General features: G+C 61.0%; 1 protein-coding gene across 1 annotated transcript; it reads right to left on the bottom strand.

Moving 5' to 3' along the window:
* Positions 1–2,825: 2,825 nt before the first annotated feature.
* LIN28A (lin-28 homolog A) lies at positions 2,826–13,741 on the bottom strand. The gene is made up of 4 exons (XM_056509243.1): positions 13,711–13,741; positions 12,755–12,933; positions 4,124–4,308; positions 2,826–3,039 (listed from the first exon to the last, which is right to left on the bottom strand). The coding sequence occupies exons 1-4, from the start codon at positions 13,739–13,741 to the stop codon at positions 2,826–2,828; spliced, it is 609 nt and encodes a 202-aa protein (XP_056365218.1).
* Positions 13,742–15,535: the final 1,794 nt, after the last annotated feature.

The following is a 15,535-nucleotide window of genomic DNA, read 5'->3' as shown; positions in this document are numbered from 1 at the left end:
GGGGACAGGGACAGAGATGAGGGGACAGGGATGAGGGGCAGGGACAAGGATGAGAGGATACATACAAAGATTAGGGAGCAGAAACAGGGATGAGGGAATAGATACAGGGATTAAGGGGGAAGAGACAGGGATGAGGGGACAAGGACAGGGATGAGGGGGACAGGGGTGAGGGGATACAGACACAGGGATGAGATGACAAGGACAGGGATGGGGGGACAAGGACAGGGATGGGGGATACAGACACAGGGATTGAGGGGATACAGACACAGGGATGGAGGGGATACAGACACAGGGATGGAGGGGATACAGACACAGGGATGGAGGGGATACAGACACAGGGATGGAGGGGATACAGACACAGGGATGGGGGGATACAGACACAGGGATGGAGGGGATACAGACACAGGGATGGAGGGGATACAGACACAGGGATTAGGGGCAGATACAGGGATGGGGGGCAGCAGTTTCCCTGGCACGGCCCAGGTGCTGGGGGGAGGCCAAGAGCCACCCCCCAAGGCTCTATTGCATTTACCCCGTCATACTAAAGCTGTTTTCCTGAAGCAGTTTTGTACAGACCCCGTTGCTAGTCAAGAACTAAAAGTCCTTCCCCCCTCTCCCAAGAAGACACCACCACCTCACCCTAAACTACTGGAGCAGGGCAGGGAGCAGCTGGGGCCGCTCAATGCCCACCTTCTGGGGGCCACCAGGCTCCAGCAGCCCCAGTGAGTCCCCCCAGAGTCCCCCAGCCCTGGGGATGGAGTGGGTGCTCCTGTCTGATCCAGCCCTGCCCCACATCTAAACCTATTGCTACTAAAAACCAGCAGGAAATGTGCCAGATTCCTCCCTGGGATGGCTCCAGGCACCCCCTGGGCTGCAAGAGGAGTGTTCATACCCCAAAACCTGGGATCCAGAGTTCCTCCAGCCATGGTGAGGGAAGCCAGGAAGAAGAAAAAGATGGGGCAGTTGCAGCTCCCTCGGGCTTAGAGCTGGGTCCCCCATCCCAGGAGGTCGTGGACAGCCAGCCCTGAGCTCGAGGGTGAGGAAGGTCAGGGATTGAGGGTAGCCCTGCCTCCAACACTGCCTGGTCACTGTCTGCTCTTCCTCTGTCCCCTGGATGGGGCTGGGACCCCCATCCTGACCCCAGCCTGCTGGGAGCCTGTGTGACATCCCAGCCCATGGCAGGCACGGGGTGCACTGCAGTGTTCCCTTCAGGTGCCAGAGGAAACAGGAGACAGAAACAGGACATTCCTCAAAAGCCACCAGGCTGGGAGAAATTCAGGAGCTGGGGGAGCCAGCACAGGCTCCAGCCCCTGTTCCCTGCCCATGGCACTGCCTGGCTTCTCCATCCCCACACACGGATCCACAGACCCAAATGCCTCCATCAGTGCATGGGGAAGGGAAAGAGACCGTTAAAATACAGTTCAAAAGAAAACAAACCCCAAACACACCAAAAAACACATTGGGAAAGCTCGACAACATGTCAGCCCACCTAGCAAACATCCAGTGAGGTAGATCTACCCTTCCAATACAAACTTCATAATTTCTTTGTGCTGTTAGAAAAAACCCTCCTCTCTGTCCAGCACTGGGCTACAGAGGCATTTTATCCCTGAGATTGCTCGAATACCTGAGAATAAGTTGCAGGAATTATGTCCTTTCTCTCCTTTTTTCTTTTTTTTTCCCTTTTCTTTTCTTAAAGATTAAAATATACAAAAATACAAACCCAGAATATTTATATTAAAAACAAAAAAAAAAAGAAAAAGAAAAAAAAAGAACGACAAACCCAAAACAAAGACAAACAAACCCAAAGATACGTCATTCACGCACGTCCTAGTGCAGCTTTCACTTGGCCTTGGCTTTGGGGGGGCTCCCCGGGAGAAAGGGGGGGTCCACCGGGGCCAATAAATAAAGGCAAGACTTGGGAAGGGCTGTGGGGAGGGGAGACAGCAGCCACAAAGCTGGGACAGCCTCACCCCCGTCCCTGGGGATGCTCAGCCCCAGAGCCAGCGTGGAGTGGGCAGGAGGAGCAGAGGAGTTTCCCCAGCTCCATGTCTGGGAGAAGCCTGGGAGGGAAGAGCTGGCTGCACAAACACCTCGTGTTTGCTGGGCTGGCACTCAGGGAGGATCAGGGGAAATAAAACCCGGGTTTTCCTCTGACTTGCTCTCCCCCAGGCAGCCCACAAGCAGGTGGTGTTAGTGCAGCCCTGAGACATGATCCATTTCCTCCAGACTGAGCCCAAATCCGGGCTCTGCTGCTGTCAGCAATGGAGCAGCCAGGGAAAAACCCTAAATTCTCAAAGCTCCCTGAAAGATCCTCACACCTCCCTGACAGTGAGAAACGCTGAGGAGCAGAGGGACCCGCGGGACCGGCCCACGGGCGTGTCCCCGCTGCTCCACACGCAGCCTTTCCCTTTCCCTTTCCCTTTCCCTTTCCCTTTCCCTTTCCCTTTCCCTGTCCCTCAGCCTCCCTCCCAGCTCCTGCAGCTCAGCCTGGCCGCAGCTCAGGAGAACAAGGAGCCATGAGCTCCTCCCAGGGATGCTGCCCCTCTGCTCCTCCTCCCCAAGACACGCCTGCCCGGCTTAACTTAGGAAAAGAATAAAGATTAATCAAATATTTTTGGGTTTTTTAGCAGGATGAAGTGTGTTGGGTGCTGCCTTCCCCTGTTTTAGAACCAGCCATCCTGATGCTATCAGGGCTTTTCCCAGCCTGGGCACAGGTCTGTGCAGGGACACCAGGTCCCCGCTGCCAGCACTGCCCTCCCCAGCGCTGCCCTTGCCTTGCCCAAGCCTTTCCTCCCGGTGGAAGCCCCTGTCCCTGCCACCCACCATCATTCCCGGCTCTCGGGGAGGAGGGCTGAGCCGTGCATGTCCTCCTCCTCTCGGAAGTAGCCGGGCTTTCCCTGCGAGCTGGGCGACTGCTGTGCCTTCAGGGGGCAGTTGGCCACCATGTGGCTGATGCTCTGGCAGAAGTGGCACTTCTTGGGCTGGGGGGGCAGCTTGCACTCCTTGGCGTGGTGGTCCAGCCCGCCGCAGTTGTAGCACCTGTGTGAGGGGAGGGGGAATAAACTGAGGTGGGAGGATGCTGTGGCTATGCCCAGGACCCAGCTGGCTTCTTAGCCAGAGCTGGGCTCGGCTTTTGGGGCAAGTGGTGCCCCCAGGGTTGGTCCTTGCAGAGCCCCAGCTCCAGCACAGCCAGTTGGGGCTCAGTGGTGCTGCTGGTACCCAGGAGATGGCAGCAAAGCCACACACGGGGACAAAATCAGGATCTTGGGGGTTCCACCAAGAACCCCCCTCCACCTGTGGCTCCATCGGTGTCCTGGCTCCTGTGTGTCCAGCCCAGGGGTTACACTGCCCCAGGAGCAGGCAAAGGAACAACTCACATCCCCAGCTGCCACCGTGTGGGGACAGCCCCAAGGGTGGCTTTCACAGGGCTGTGCCTTCAGCACTCATCCCATGGGTGCCACCCTCCCACTGGAGCAGAGGGAGCTGCCTTGTGTCCATTTTAAATCCTGCATTCGTGTAGGACGGCCACAACCCTTTTCTGTTTCCTCTTCCTTCACAATTCCGTTCTGATTAATCAAAAAACCTGTTTATGAGAACAACTGAGTGGGGTGGACAGCATCCACTGGGAAAACTGGGATGAGGCATGCCCAGGCAGGGGGGATGGAGAGGATGGCAGAGGAGGGATGAAGGACTGGCCAGAAACTTGCCCCAGAGCTCCCATCCCACTGCTGTCAGGATGTCCTGCCACTTCCTTCCCACAAGGAATGGCTTCTCTAGGACAGCATTCCCGCAGCACAGCAGGGCTCCCTGGGCCAGGGGAGCTCTGCCCGGGGTGTCCCTGACCCCTGCCCCTCCCTGCTGCTCCCCTGCCCTTTCCCCACCGAGCTGCAGCTGCTGCTCATTATCCACTGCAGGAAGCTGCTCTCCCATCCTAGGGGTCCCTGCCCATCCCAGTGCACCCTGCCCATCCCGGGGTGCCCAGGGGTCCCTGCCCATCCCAGTGCACTCTGCCCAGCCCTGGGGGTCACTGCCCATCCCTGGGGTGCCCTGGGGTCCCTGCCCAGCCCAGCCCGTGCAGCCCCCGGTGCCTGCAGGCTCAGCCCCGGCCCCGCCCCACCCTCACCGGTCTCCTTTGGATCTGCGCTTCTGGAGGCTCTTCCCTTTGGGCCTCCTGTCGCTGCCGATGCAGAAGACGCCCCCGGGGCCGGTCACTCGAATGGACTCCAAACCTTTGGATGATTTCTTGAAGGTGAACTCGACAGCTTCGCCCTCCTTCAGGCTGCGGAACCCCTCCATGTGGAGCTTGCTCTGGGGGGCACAGGGAGAGAGAGGATGGGGTCAGCACAGAGCTGGGGGGTTCTGCAGGCACAGCACAAAGCCCCTGTGGCACAAGAGTGCAGATGTCCCCTCTGCCTATGCCTCGGGTTTGATTTTTTTCTTTTAAATGAAAAAGAATCTCGAGGCTTTGCACAATATGAACCCTGGGGATGGAGGCTGGCACTGCTGGCCCCCTCAGCACAGCTCACCTCAGCTCAAGCCCTGTAAGTGCCTGCAATAATTAATTAAGCAGCCATTTGGCACAGGATTATCGCTGCTGGGAGCTTCTCCCATTCCTTCCAGGAACACCACATCGGTTATCACCACACAATCAAAGCAGGGGAGCCAGGAAAAACCCAGGCTGGGGAGAGGGATTGTGAGGGGACAGGAAAACCCACTCCACTTCCAGGGGCTCTGCCCATTTTAGCAGAACAAATCCCTAAGGGACAGAGCTGGGTGAGGCAGCTCTCAATCTTCAACCCCCTGTGCCGTGAGCATCCTCTGCAATTCCAGCTCAGCAATTCCAGCTCGGCATTCCTGCAGCTCTGCTAGCAGATCCAAAACGAGCATGAGCAGGGAATTGAAGGGAATTTGCGGGCAGAGGGAGGAGCAGCTGCTGCCGGCCGGGGATTCCCAACGCCTGCGCGGCGGCAGCACGACCCTGCGTTTATGAATGGAGCATCTCCCCATTCATGGCCCGGGAGCTCCCATCACGTGGGCCGTGCTCTCCCATTCTTCCCGCACCCAGCCCCCGTGTGAGCGCTGCCCGGGACAGGCAGGCGCGCCCTGCTCCCATCTCTGCTCCAAATGTCCCCAGGAAACGCCCCGCGTAAAAGCAGAGAGGGAAGAAATGGAGTTGTTGGGTTATGGGAGTGAATTTTTCTTGGCGGGTCTTGCAGGATGTCCGTGAGAACGAGAGAAGTGGGAACACAGCAGGGCTGGAGGAACAGCCCTTGAGACCCTTTTTTTGTGCTGCTTTTCCCCTCCCTTTCTGTGCCTGGGGGTCTGGCTCAGAGTGGGACAGAGCTGGGCCAAGCCACCCCCATGCCCTGCATCCCCTTGGCTTCTGGGATGGGATCCACAGTGGCCAAAGATCCTCCTTTGCCCTCTGCCCTGCCCCTGCTGCCTAAAGGGAGAGCCAGACCCCAAGCTCTGAGGTCCCAAATGACAACAAGGACATGGCAGAGTCTCACAGCCACCTCTGCCCACCCAGGGCAGTGCCAGCACCAGCTGCCCCTGGAAAACCCCCAGGGTGACCAAACACTGCTGCCCACCCCCAGCCCAGCAGGAACTCCGTGCTCAGAGCACCAGCCCATCATAGAGGTGCCTCAGCCCATCCCAAGGTGTCTCAGCACCTCGAGTCAGCCGCCCACCCTGCCCTGACCCGCTCTGTGAGGGCATTTGGACAATGGGAGCTATCCCAGATGGGGAATTTTCCCCATTCCCACAGCAGCCCCAGGTTTTGGGGGTGAGGAGGGGCTGGGCATCACTCCCCGGCACAGGAGGCAGCCCTGGAGGCCGGGGGACGAGGCCAAGCACCTCCCATGGCTCCTCTCAGGGCTTTTACAGCCCCAGCTGGCCCAGCTGTGTTTACACTGCAGGGATGAAAACTCCCAGGCACTCAGCCCTGAGCTCGGGATAAAGCTGAGCCGTGCCAGGGGGGGACCCCAACGCCCCCCCAGCTCAGTCACACCTCGGGCACCACTACCAGAGCCCAGCCCCATCACCCCCACTCGGAGGAAGAGGAGGGATGAGGCAGAAGCTGCCACAACACGACGGGGAAGCGATTTATTTTCCAGGAGCGGGTGAGGATGACAAGCACCCCCCAGCCCCCTCCGCCAAAAGGCCAAAGAAAACGCCCTCTCCCCGGGGAGGGGGGACAGAGGCTGGGGTGCCCCAGCTCCCCCCCCGCCCCCCGCCCCCTGCCGCTGCCTTTTGATGTGAGCTGCAGAGTGGCTGGTGGTCCCTGCGCATCCCCCCTGCCCCCTTCCCAAAACACACACATTGCTGGCATTCCTCTGTTATCAGATAGGTAATCAAACTGCAGCCCATTGAATTAGCTGCATACCTCCTGCATCTGAAAGGAAGGGGCCCAGAGCCCCTGCCCCACACCACACACAAAGCCGGAGCCTTCCCAGGCCTCCACACACCCACACCCCCCCAAAAAAATAAAGAGAGGAAGGGGGGGGGATTGGAGCTAGCCGGGGATGCTGGGGATGAGGGGGAGCGCAGGGGAGGCCGGGGCCGGGAGCCACCGGCCAGCGAGAACAAAGGGCCGGCGGCGGCCGCGCTCCTGCTGCCCAAATTCCAGGAGTTCCAGGCCCCGGCGGGGGGAGGAAGGGTGGCCGCGGGCCCCCTGACCCCCTCCAGCCCCTCGGCAGCAGCGCCGTGCCCAGCTCGCCCGCTGGCTGCCGGCTTTGGGCTCCGGCTCCCTTGGGGGAGCTGCGGGGTCAGTCCTGGGGGGATGGTTTGGGTACGGGGGGTGTAGGGTGGCCCTGGGCTCGGGGTCACAAAGCATCGCCATCCCAAAAGGAGCGGAGCCCAAGGAGAGGATTTCCCTGCGGTCATCGGGACAGGGGCAGAGTGGCACAGGGGACAGAGGAGAGCTGGCACAGGGGACAGGGGCAGAGCTGGCACAGGGGACAGAGGCAGAGTGGCACAGGGGACAGGGGCAGAGTTGGCACGGGGGACAGAGGAGAGTGGCACGGGGGACAGGGGCAGAGCTGGCACGGGGGACAGAGACAGAGCTGGCACAGCTTCACCCAGGGCCCCCCCGGGCATCACAGCGGGCACCTCCCCGCTCCCCCGCCCTCCCTCCCCGCATCCCCGCATCCCCGCATCCCCGCATCCCCGCTCATTTACGGCGCACAAAGCCGCAGCACGTGAGAGGCCGAGCGCTGCCCACCCCCCCGGCACTGGGTGTCCCCCTCCCCGCACATGCGTGCTTTCATCCCTCCTCTTCCTCCCACGCGGCGAATCCCTCGCCACAGATCCCACATTTATCCCGATTTCCCGTCCCGAAGGGATGACACCGTGGGGGCGCCCCAAACGCCACCGCTGCCCCCCGAACTGCCGGGCTCCGGCCCCGGGGTCACCATTGTCCCCAGCGCGACACAAGGGGACGTTTATTCCCAGCCAGCCCCGGCCACTCAATCAAATCATCTTTGTGTCCAGCGGGGCCTGGGGCGGAGCAGCCGCTGCACCTCGGCTCTCCAGAGCCCTTTAAACTGAAATCCCTCTGCGAACGAGCAGGGCTGGGATGCTGGGATGCGGACAGGAGCACAGCTGGCAGTGCCCTGAGCCCTGCCCTGAGCACTTCGGGCAGCCCAGCCCCACTGCAGGCACTGCCCGTGCCTCAGTTTCCCCCAGGAAAAGCAGCGCAGGGATTGCTGAGCCTGTCCACAGCCACCGTTCAGCCCCACCCTCTGTCCCCAGAGCCGCAGTGTCCCTGTCTCCCCCCCATGCCTTGCTCTGCTGGTTTCAGCCTCCCTGGGGAGGGGGTGCAGGCAGCCCCCAGCCCCCTCTGTCCCGGCCACCTTCAGCCCAGCAGGAGCAGCCCCAGCCCCAGGGCTCGGCTCTGGCACGGTCAGGGGGGGCAGGGGCTGCCACTCGCCCGGTTCTTGAGGCACTGGTCCCTTGTCACCACTGGAGGTTGTCACCACAGCCCAGCCCTGGCAGGGCAGTTCCCCCCTCAGCTGGGCACTGCTCCATGGCAAAGAGCCCCAGGAGGAGATTTCGGCAGGATTGGGCTCTGCCAGCACGGAGCAGTGACCAAATCCCCGGGCACAGCAGGGAAATGTCCCTTTGCCTTCCCAGCCGGGAAATGTCCCTGTCCCCAAAGGCAGAGCCCTTCCCTGTCCCATCACACAGCAAATCTTTTCCCGGTGCCAGCAGCTCCAGGGCCTGGGCTGGTGCTGGGTTTGGGCTCGGGTGAAGGGTTTGGAGCTGAATCCCCCCCTCCGGTCTCTTCCTGCACAAACGGGGGATGTGCTTGGGAAAGGGGGTCCTGCCTCAGCCCCGGGGCTGCTGCAGAGATAAGGAGGGCGATGCCTTTGGAGCCCGCGGGGAGAGCGCAGAGCATTTAACAAAACATTACCAAGGCTTTCCACTGGCTCCCTCAGCGTCATCTGCTGCAATATCCCCAAGGACCCCTACCGATTGCAACTAAAATCAAAATAAAGACATTTCCCTGCCAAATTAACTGTGTTTGCTCTTAATTTTCCACTACAAATGAGTAAAATTAAACTCTAGATACTAATTCGGAGAGGAAAAAAAAAAAAAAAAAAAAAGCATCTACCTCGGACTTTAATCCACCAGTTTCCTGTCCTAAATCCTTTTAGCTCCTTTGGTTGTATTTTTCCCCACCAAAACCCTCCTGCTCTTCCCAGGGGCAGCTAATTGGGATCAGTGGCTGCGTATTAATTTTGTGCTCCCGTATTAAAACAGGCACACGGCCCGAAGCAGCCGCGCGTCCTCCGACGGTGATTCCAGCTCCATCCCGCTCGTTCTTGGGGGTAAGCGAATAGGGAAAAGGAAAGGTCGGAGCTGGAATTGGGGGTGGCGGGGACAGGGGCTCCGTCCCAGGCTCCATCCCCGCAGCAATCCCATTCATTTGGGCCATATTATCTAGGAGACCATTCCAGGGTGTTTTCTGTCCCTGGGGCAGGGAGGGGGAGCTGGGGGAAGGGATGTGCCTGCGGCCATCAGTTAATCTTTAGACAGAGACAGGAGGCTTTTTTTTGTGTGTGTGAGCGTCTTGAGGGAGTTTCAGGGGTGGAATAAAGCCACTCTTTTTCACTATTTCCCATCGGGACGCGGCGCACAAGCAGCGCAATACAATTTCATTCCAGCGGTTATTTAAAAAAAAAAAAAAAAAAAAATCCCACAAAATAAACAAAACCAAAGAAGTCGCTACCACCCCTCTCCCTCCACCAAAAAAACAACAACAAAATAAAACCCCCCAACAGAGATTCCAACGAGCATTTCTACCCCAGGGGATCTCTGCGGGGGTTCCCTGCTCCTTGCAGGGGGGTTGGACTAAATGACCTCTAAAGGTCCCTTCCAGCCCAAACTAATCTGTGATTCCACCATCTCTTCCCCAGGGATGCGCAGCCCTGATGCTCTGGGGGTTCCCGCCCAGCTCTGGGGTGACCCCGGTCCTGCAGAGCTGCGTTCAGGGCAGGGGAAAACGAGATATCACACACGTGTCCCTGCAGGAGCATCCCGGCTCCAACGCACCGACCCAAAGCTGCTCCGAGCGCGTTCCGCCTCCCCTCGCTGCCCCCCAGCTCTGCACACCCCAAACCCCCCGCCCGGACCCTGCCCCGCACCCCAGCCCGGGGGCAGGCAGCAGGGAAAGGCTGGATCCTGCTCCTGACAGAAAAAAACTGTCCCTCGTGCCTTTCCTGCAGTCAGGGACGGAGCTGCCTACAAACACGATTTTTTTTTTTTTTTTTTTTTTACAACCTCACGTCACGCTCACGTGGATGATTATTTTTATTATCCTGGCCGCATGCACGGGCTGGCACAGGCACAGGTGGGTGACAGCCCAGGTCGGCTCAGCCAAAACCCGAGTCTAAAAGGGCACTTCCACCCCCCATCCCATCCCGGGGATCCCATCCCATCCCGGGGATCCCATCCCATCCCGGGGATCCCAGGGCACAGAAGCCCCTCCCGTGCTGGATGTGCCCAGCGATGCCCCCGGGCGCTCGGGAAGTGCCACATCCCAGCCCCAGCAGCTCGAATCACGGGCACAGCTTTGTGTCCCCCCCGCAAGGACACACAGGACCAAATCACCACTGATCAAACCCTGCAGCCACGGGTACCCACAGTGCCCAGCAGAATGTCTTGCTAAAATCATGAGAAGGAACAAAAAGCCCAACTAACTTCGTTTATCACAGATTTAAACCTGCTGGCTTGAAGAAACGCTTGGAAATGCAGAACCCTGATGTGGAGGGCAACGATTTCCAGGCACTGCACATCCTCTTCCCCTCTGCTCCCCCTGAAACCAGACCCCAACCCCAAATCCCAGCCCTGCTGGTCACCACTGCTCCTCCAGCCCCAAGCAGTGGCACCGAGCCTTGATTTTCTCTGTTCCCTCTTCCCGTGTTGCCTTTCCAGACAGCTCCACGCTCCTGTAAGTGATGCTCAGACCTCGAGAGCTGCATCCCGAGGCGACCACTGCACCTTTGGGGTCTTCACCATCACCAGCCCAATTTCTGTCACCTCAAGATCCCCAGTTCCTCCTTCACCTCCCCGGGACGATCTGCTCTGCTCCCTCTGCTTCATCCCTCCTGTCTCCTCACAGCCCCCAAATGAATCCATCTCCAGTGCCCAGGGGAGGCATTTGAACCCAAATGCCTCATTTTTAGCTCACAATGCGAGGGAAAGGCAGCCCCAAGGAGCCCTGTTAGTCTCCTGTCCTGCCGAGATTTTAATCTCTTTGTGATCAGATAAAGGCAGAGGGAGATGGAGACGCGCTCCCTGCAGAGAGGGGCCATTCAGACCTGGTTCCTGTAATAAAGTGATTTAATAGATCTAAAGAGGCCAATTCCCTTCTTTCTCCCACAATTACTTCCTGTGGGTCATCATTCACATATGTAAATGAAGAGGAGAAGGAGCGGGTTTTGAGGGGCTCTGGAGTGTTAAGCCCCAAATCGGGTTTGGGGCGCTGGGTGCTGGGCAGGACACACCGAGCCCTGAACGCTGCTACCCGGCTTTTGGTGGCTCTTGGTGGCTTTTGCCCTCGCAGCCCTGACTCCCTCCCCGTGAGCGGAGCTCTTGGGAAGCACCCGGACGTTTGGGGTGGGGACAGCATCGGGACATCTCTGCAAGCCACCAGCAGCAGCGGGACCGCGGTGGGAGCAAGAGCTGATCCCTCTCCAAGGATCTGCAGTGGGAGAGACACCGGGAGCATCTCCCGCTGCTCCTGCAGAGAGCTGAGACTTTATGCCACCAGCGAACGGAGCAGGAGGCGAAACCCGACCCGGAGGAGAAGAATTCCCCATCAGCCCAAAGCTTCTGGTGGTGCAAAGCCCTTTGCTGCAGCAGGGCAGCTCCCCGCACCCCTGGCCCCTCTGCCACCCAAATTAAATCGCTTTTTCCAAGAGTTCTCTGTATTTCCCAAACGCTGCAATCTCCGGGATCCCACGGCTCCCCCGACATTAGAAATTCGGGGGCACCGGGAGGCTGCAGATCCCTCTGGGATGCTCCTGACAGAGACACCCCAGCTAATTCTCTTCCCCTGCAGGAATGTGAGGGAGAGCAATCAGGAAACCAGACTGTCTGGGGGCAATAAACCCCAGGGGAAGGGCGGGAGGTTCTCCCCGGGAGCGCTGGGTCCCGCTGTGCCACATTGAGATGCAAAGGCCCATTTGCTCTCTGGAGAACACCAGGATCTGTTTTCCCTTGGCTGATTTGGAGCCCTTGACTCCAAAACCAGCTGGCCGCTCCTACCCCCTAAGACACTTTGCCCATGCCACAGCCAAGGGAGAAGGGATTTGCATCTCCCCTGGCCATCATTTTCTTGCCAGGTTGGCAGTCCTGCCAGGAGCCTCCAACCCGGGAGTCCCTGCCCAGGAGCTCCTCACAGCCCAGGGGTTCATCCTGACCCCCAGCCCGCAGGATGGACCCAGTTTGGGGGCTTTGGGCCCGTGAGGAGCAGCAGCCACTGACAGCGGCTGGTCCAGGGCTCCCCTGAGCCAGCACCGTGGTTCTGCTCTCAACCACGGCACAAAGCCCCCGTGTTTGCTCCAAAAGCACCCGTGCCCCCTTCGTTCGTGCTCACTCTGCCCCCCAGCCCCGCGGCAGCCGCTGTCTCGAGGTGGGGGCACCGCACAGAGCCCCTCATCCCCTTCCAGCGCTGGCCCCGCTCTGGGCACCATCTCCAACCCCTTCCCCCGGCCCCCGGGGGGATCCCGGCAGATCCTCCCCCGGGATCCGGCCCGCTCAAGGAACTACAGCTCCTAATCCACGACTTCCCTGGATCCCCGGCAGGCGTGGGGCTTCCCCGCTCAGCGAGGGCAAGTCCGCACACGGGACTGTCACTGTCACACGGGATCCGCAGGGACACAAACCCTTTGTGCCACCCGGACCGGGACAAAGGGCGCGGGCGGAGATTCCCAGTCCCGGGATGATCCAGCGGGAGAATTCCCAGTCCCGCATCCCATCCGGGCTCGGGGTTCCCGGGAGCGGTTCCGGGGTGACCCCGCCCGCTCCCCGCGGGTACCTGCACCCCCGGCTCCGACCCGAGGGGCTCCTCAGGGAACAGCGACGGAAAAACATGAAATCGCTCGGGATCAGCTTTCGGGGCTGGTCCCCGGAGAGCAGCCCCGGCTGCGGGGGTCCTGCCCTTCCGCCCGCGCCGGGACCCCCATCCCACCTCCATCCCCCGGGTGCTCCCCTCCCTCCCCGGGCCGCGGGCGGCTCCGGCCCGTACCTGGTGCACGAAGACATCGACGGGCGAGTCCAGGGTCGCGCCGCCCTTGGCGGTCATGGAGAGGAAACCGAAGCCCATGCGGACGTTGAACCATTTACAGATGCCGGAGCCGTGCAGCGGCTGCGAATCGCTCTCGGCCTTGGGCGAGTCTCCGGCCGGCTCCTCGCCCGGCTTCGCACCTGGCGAGAGACCCACGGAGCCGCTGAGCAGCGGGGCTGGGGAGCCGCGGGTGGCCCCCGGCCCCGCACACCCCGCACAGGAACCTCACGTCCTGCTCGCGGTGCTCAGGCTGGAAAACTCCAAAAAAAAATCCCCAACCCCCCCCCCAAAAACCAGCAGAGATCCGAGCTCTGCCTCCACGTGTGCATGGGGATCACCCCAGGAAACGAAGGCAGCTCCTGCCAGCACGACCCAGCCGTGCGTGCAGTGGGAGCCCTAAATCCGTTTCTCCCTCAAAAACGTTAAAAACGAAAAAAAAAAGTTAGAAATCGCAGACACACACACAAAAAGACCAAATGAGCAACGAAAAAACAGCCAAATTATTTTTCTGAAATCAAAATATTAAAAGAAAAAATTTTAAAAAGGAGGAAAAACTCCCCCAAAATACCAACCCGAAACCCCCCTGCCCCCAGCAAGCCACGCTGGAGAAACTCTCCCTTCCGTCAGCATCCCCCCCTTGCACCGTCCCACCCCCGCTCCAAACGCCCCCAGCAGCCCCAAACTTCTGGGGTCATCCTGGGGCTGGAGGGGGGATGAAAAAACCCCGATAATTCCCCCCCTGCGAGCCCCCCAGCGCTGCGCGGGGCAGAGGGGCCCGCGGGCCCGGCCGCGCTGCCGGGGCGCAGCGGGACTGGGTGGGCCGGGCTCGGGGGGGCCCTGCGCCCCCCAGCCGGGCTCTGCCGTCGTTATTAATAATCGCGGAGCCGAGGCGGGCTGCGACAATAATATAACTTAACCTGCAAACTGCTGGTTGGAAACAGACCCCATCCCGACACTCGCTTGCAAATTCCGAGTTGTGGCTGTTACCGCCTCCTCCCTCCTCCTCCTCGGCCAGCTTTGAGGGTATCAGGCCAGCCAAAAAAAAAAAAAAAGGAAAAAAAAAAAAAAAAAAAAAAAAAAAGGAGGAAAAAAAACCCAAAAACAACAAAAAAAACCCAGCTTAGACCCCGCCGGGAGGGAGCCGGGAGAGGTTTGACTCCATCTTCACTCCAACAATAGGGGTGGGAGGGAGCGGGAGGGTTTTTTCAAAGGCTCCCAAATTCTCGCAGACAATGGCAGCCCCCGCCCCCCCCCAGGACCCACCCGCGGGGCCGGGGGGCGCCGGGCCCTGCTCCGCCATCCCGTCCCACGTGATCCCAATTAACCCCCCCGCTAATAGCGACACATTCCGAGAGGGATTTGCAGAGGGGGGGGGTCGTGCGGGTTGACCCCCCCACACACACTTGGGGCACTTAGGGGCGAGGCCACCTGTCAAGGGAAGAGGTGACACCCGGGCAGGGGGGGCTGGAGGTGGGACCCCTGGACATCGGGGGGAGCTCCCACGTCCTTTCCCCGCGCCCCCTCCCCACGAGCGGAGCCACCTGCGAGCCGCGCTCCGGTGGGACGGGGGGAGCGAGGAGGGGGCGGCTCTGGGGTCCTCCTGCGCCCCCGGCCCGATCCCGTGTCCCTCCGCGATGCGCTCTCCCCGAGCGGGGCCGGCGCCCCCCGGGCCGGGCGGGGACAAAGGGCAAGTGACCAGCGGCTGCATTTCCGGCTGCGGACAATGCCCCGGCCGTGGGGGCACAGCGCCGCCCGCCGCCCCGCCCGGGCTGCACCGGGGGTGCCCCCGCGCCGCCCCCGAACCGGCTCGAACCGCGCTGCCCCCCCCACAAAGGGGAGCTGGGGCTGGGGGGCTGCGCCCACCGAGGCCGCCCCACGCGGGGCGAGTCCTGCGTGTTGGCAGCGAGCGGAGCATCGGGGGGCACCGAGAGGGCAGCGGGAGCGGGGGGACACAGGTGTCACCCACGGGGGGACCCCCGGGCCGGGCCGGGGCTGGGGCTGGGATCCCGCGTGGGGAATCCCCGCGCGAAGGCGCCGCCGCCCCGGGGCCGCTGCCGCTGGCCGAGGTGCTGAACCGCCGGCCCTGTCCAGGGTCCTGGCCGTGCCCTTCCTCCTCCTGCTCTTCATCGTCGTCCTCCTCCTCCTGCCCCGCACACCCGGGGACTCCTCGTTGCGCCTTCCTCACATCCCCACTGACGGATGGCAAAGAAGGAGGAAGAGGAGGAAGAGGAGGAAGAGGATGGTTTTTCCCTGTGAAGGCTCCCTGTGAGTGAGCTGCTGGCGCCTCCCCAGCCTCCAGGACTCTGTCACTCTGTGCAGGTGAATCCGTGCCCCACGGAACCCAGCAGGGGTGGGAGGTGCCACACGCGAGGTCACACAGTGTCCCCTCACCCTCAAGCTGCTTTTAACGGGCGTGAACCGGGCTGGGGGAAAAAGCCCCACCGGTATCTGCTGGTCAGTCCTGAGCCGGTTCCCCAAAGCCAAGGAGCAGCGCAGAAGGGGGAAGGGTCTGGCCAGTGCTTCCTGTGGGATCCCCGCTCCCATCCCTGGCCAGCCTCTGGCAGCCACAGAGCTCCCGGGCCGGGCCGGGGCTGCAGGAGGGGCCGGGGCTGCTGGAAATCTGAGCAGGAAGAAGGAGACCACGGTGCTGCTCCGTGTCCCCGCTCCCCTCTCTGCCGGCACTCCCAGACCCCGGTGGCGATCCGGGATCATCCCGGCAGCAGGAGCGCGTCTGGCCCCCTC

The sequence above is a fragment of the Oenanthe melanoleuca genome, chromosome 23 (genome assembly GCF_029582105.1).
Source record: "Oenanthe melanoleuca isolate GR-GAL-2019-014 chromosome 23, OMel1.0, whole genome shotgun sequence".
NCBI classification, from domain to species: domain Eukaryota; kingdom Metazoa; phylum Chordata; class Aves; order Passeriformes; family Muscicapidae; genus Oenanthe; species Oenanthe melanoleuca.
Note: the sequence above shows the minus strand (reverse complement) of the source record. Positions and strands in the feature narration are given on the sequence as shown.

Coding starts and splice junctions, on each gene's coding strand:
- LIN28A (XM_056509243.1), bottom strand. CDS start 13,741: ATGGGGTCTGTTTCCAACCAGCAGTTTGCAG. Junction 12,934..13,710: donor TTCCAACCAGCAGTTTGCAG/GTTAAGTTATAT, acceptor GTCTCTCGCCAG/GTGCGAAGCCGGGCGAGGAG. Junction 4,309..12,754: donor TCGATGTCTTCGTGCACCAG/GTACGGGCCGGA, acceptor TGTGCCCCCCAG/AGCAAGCTCCACATGGAGGG.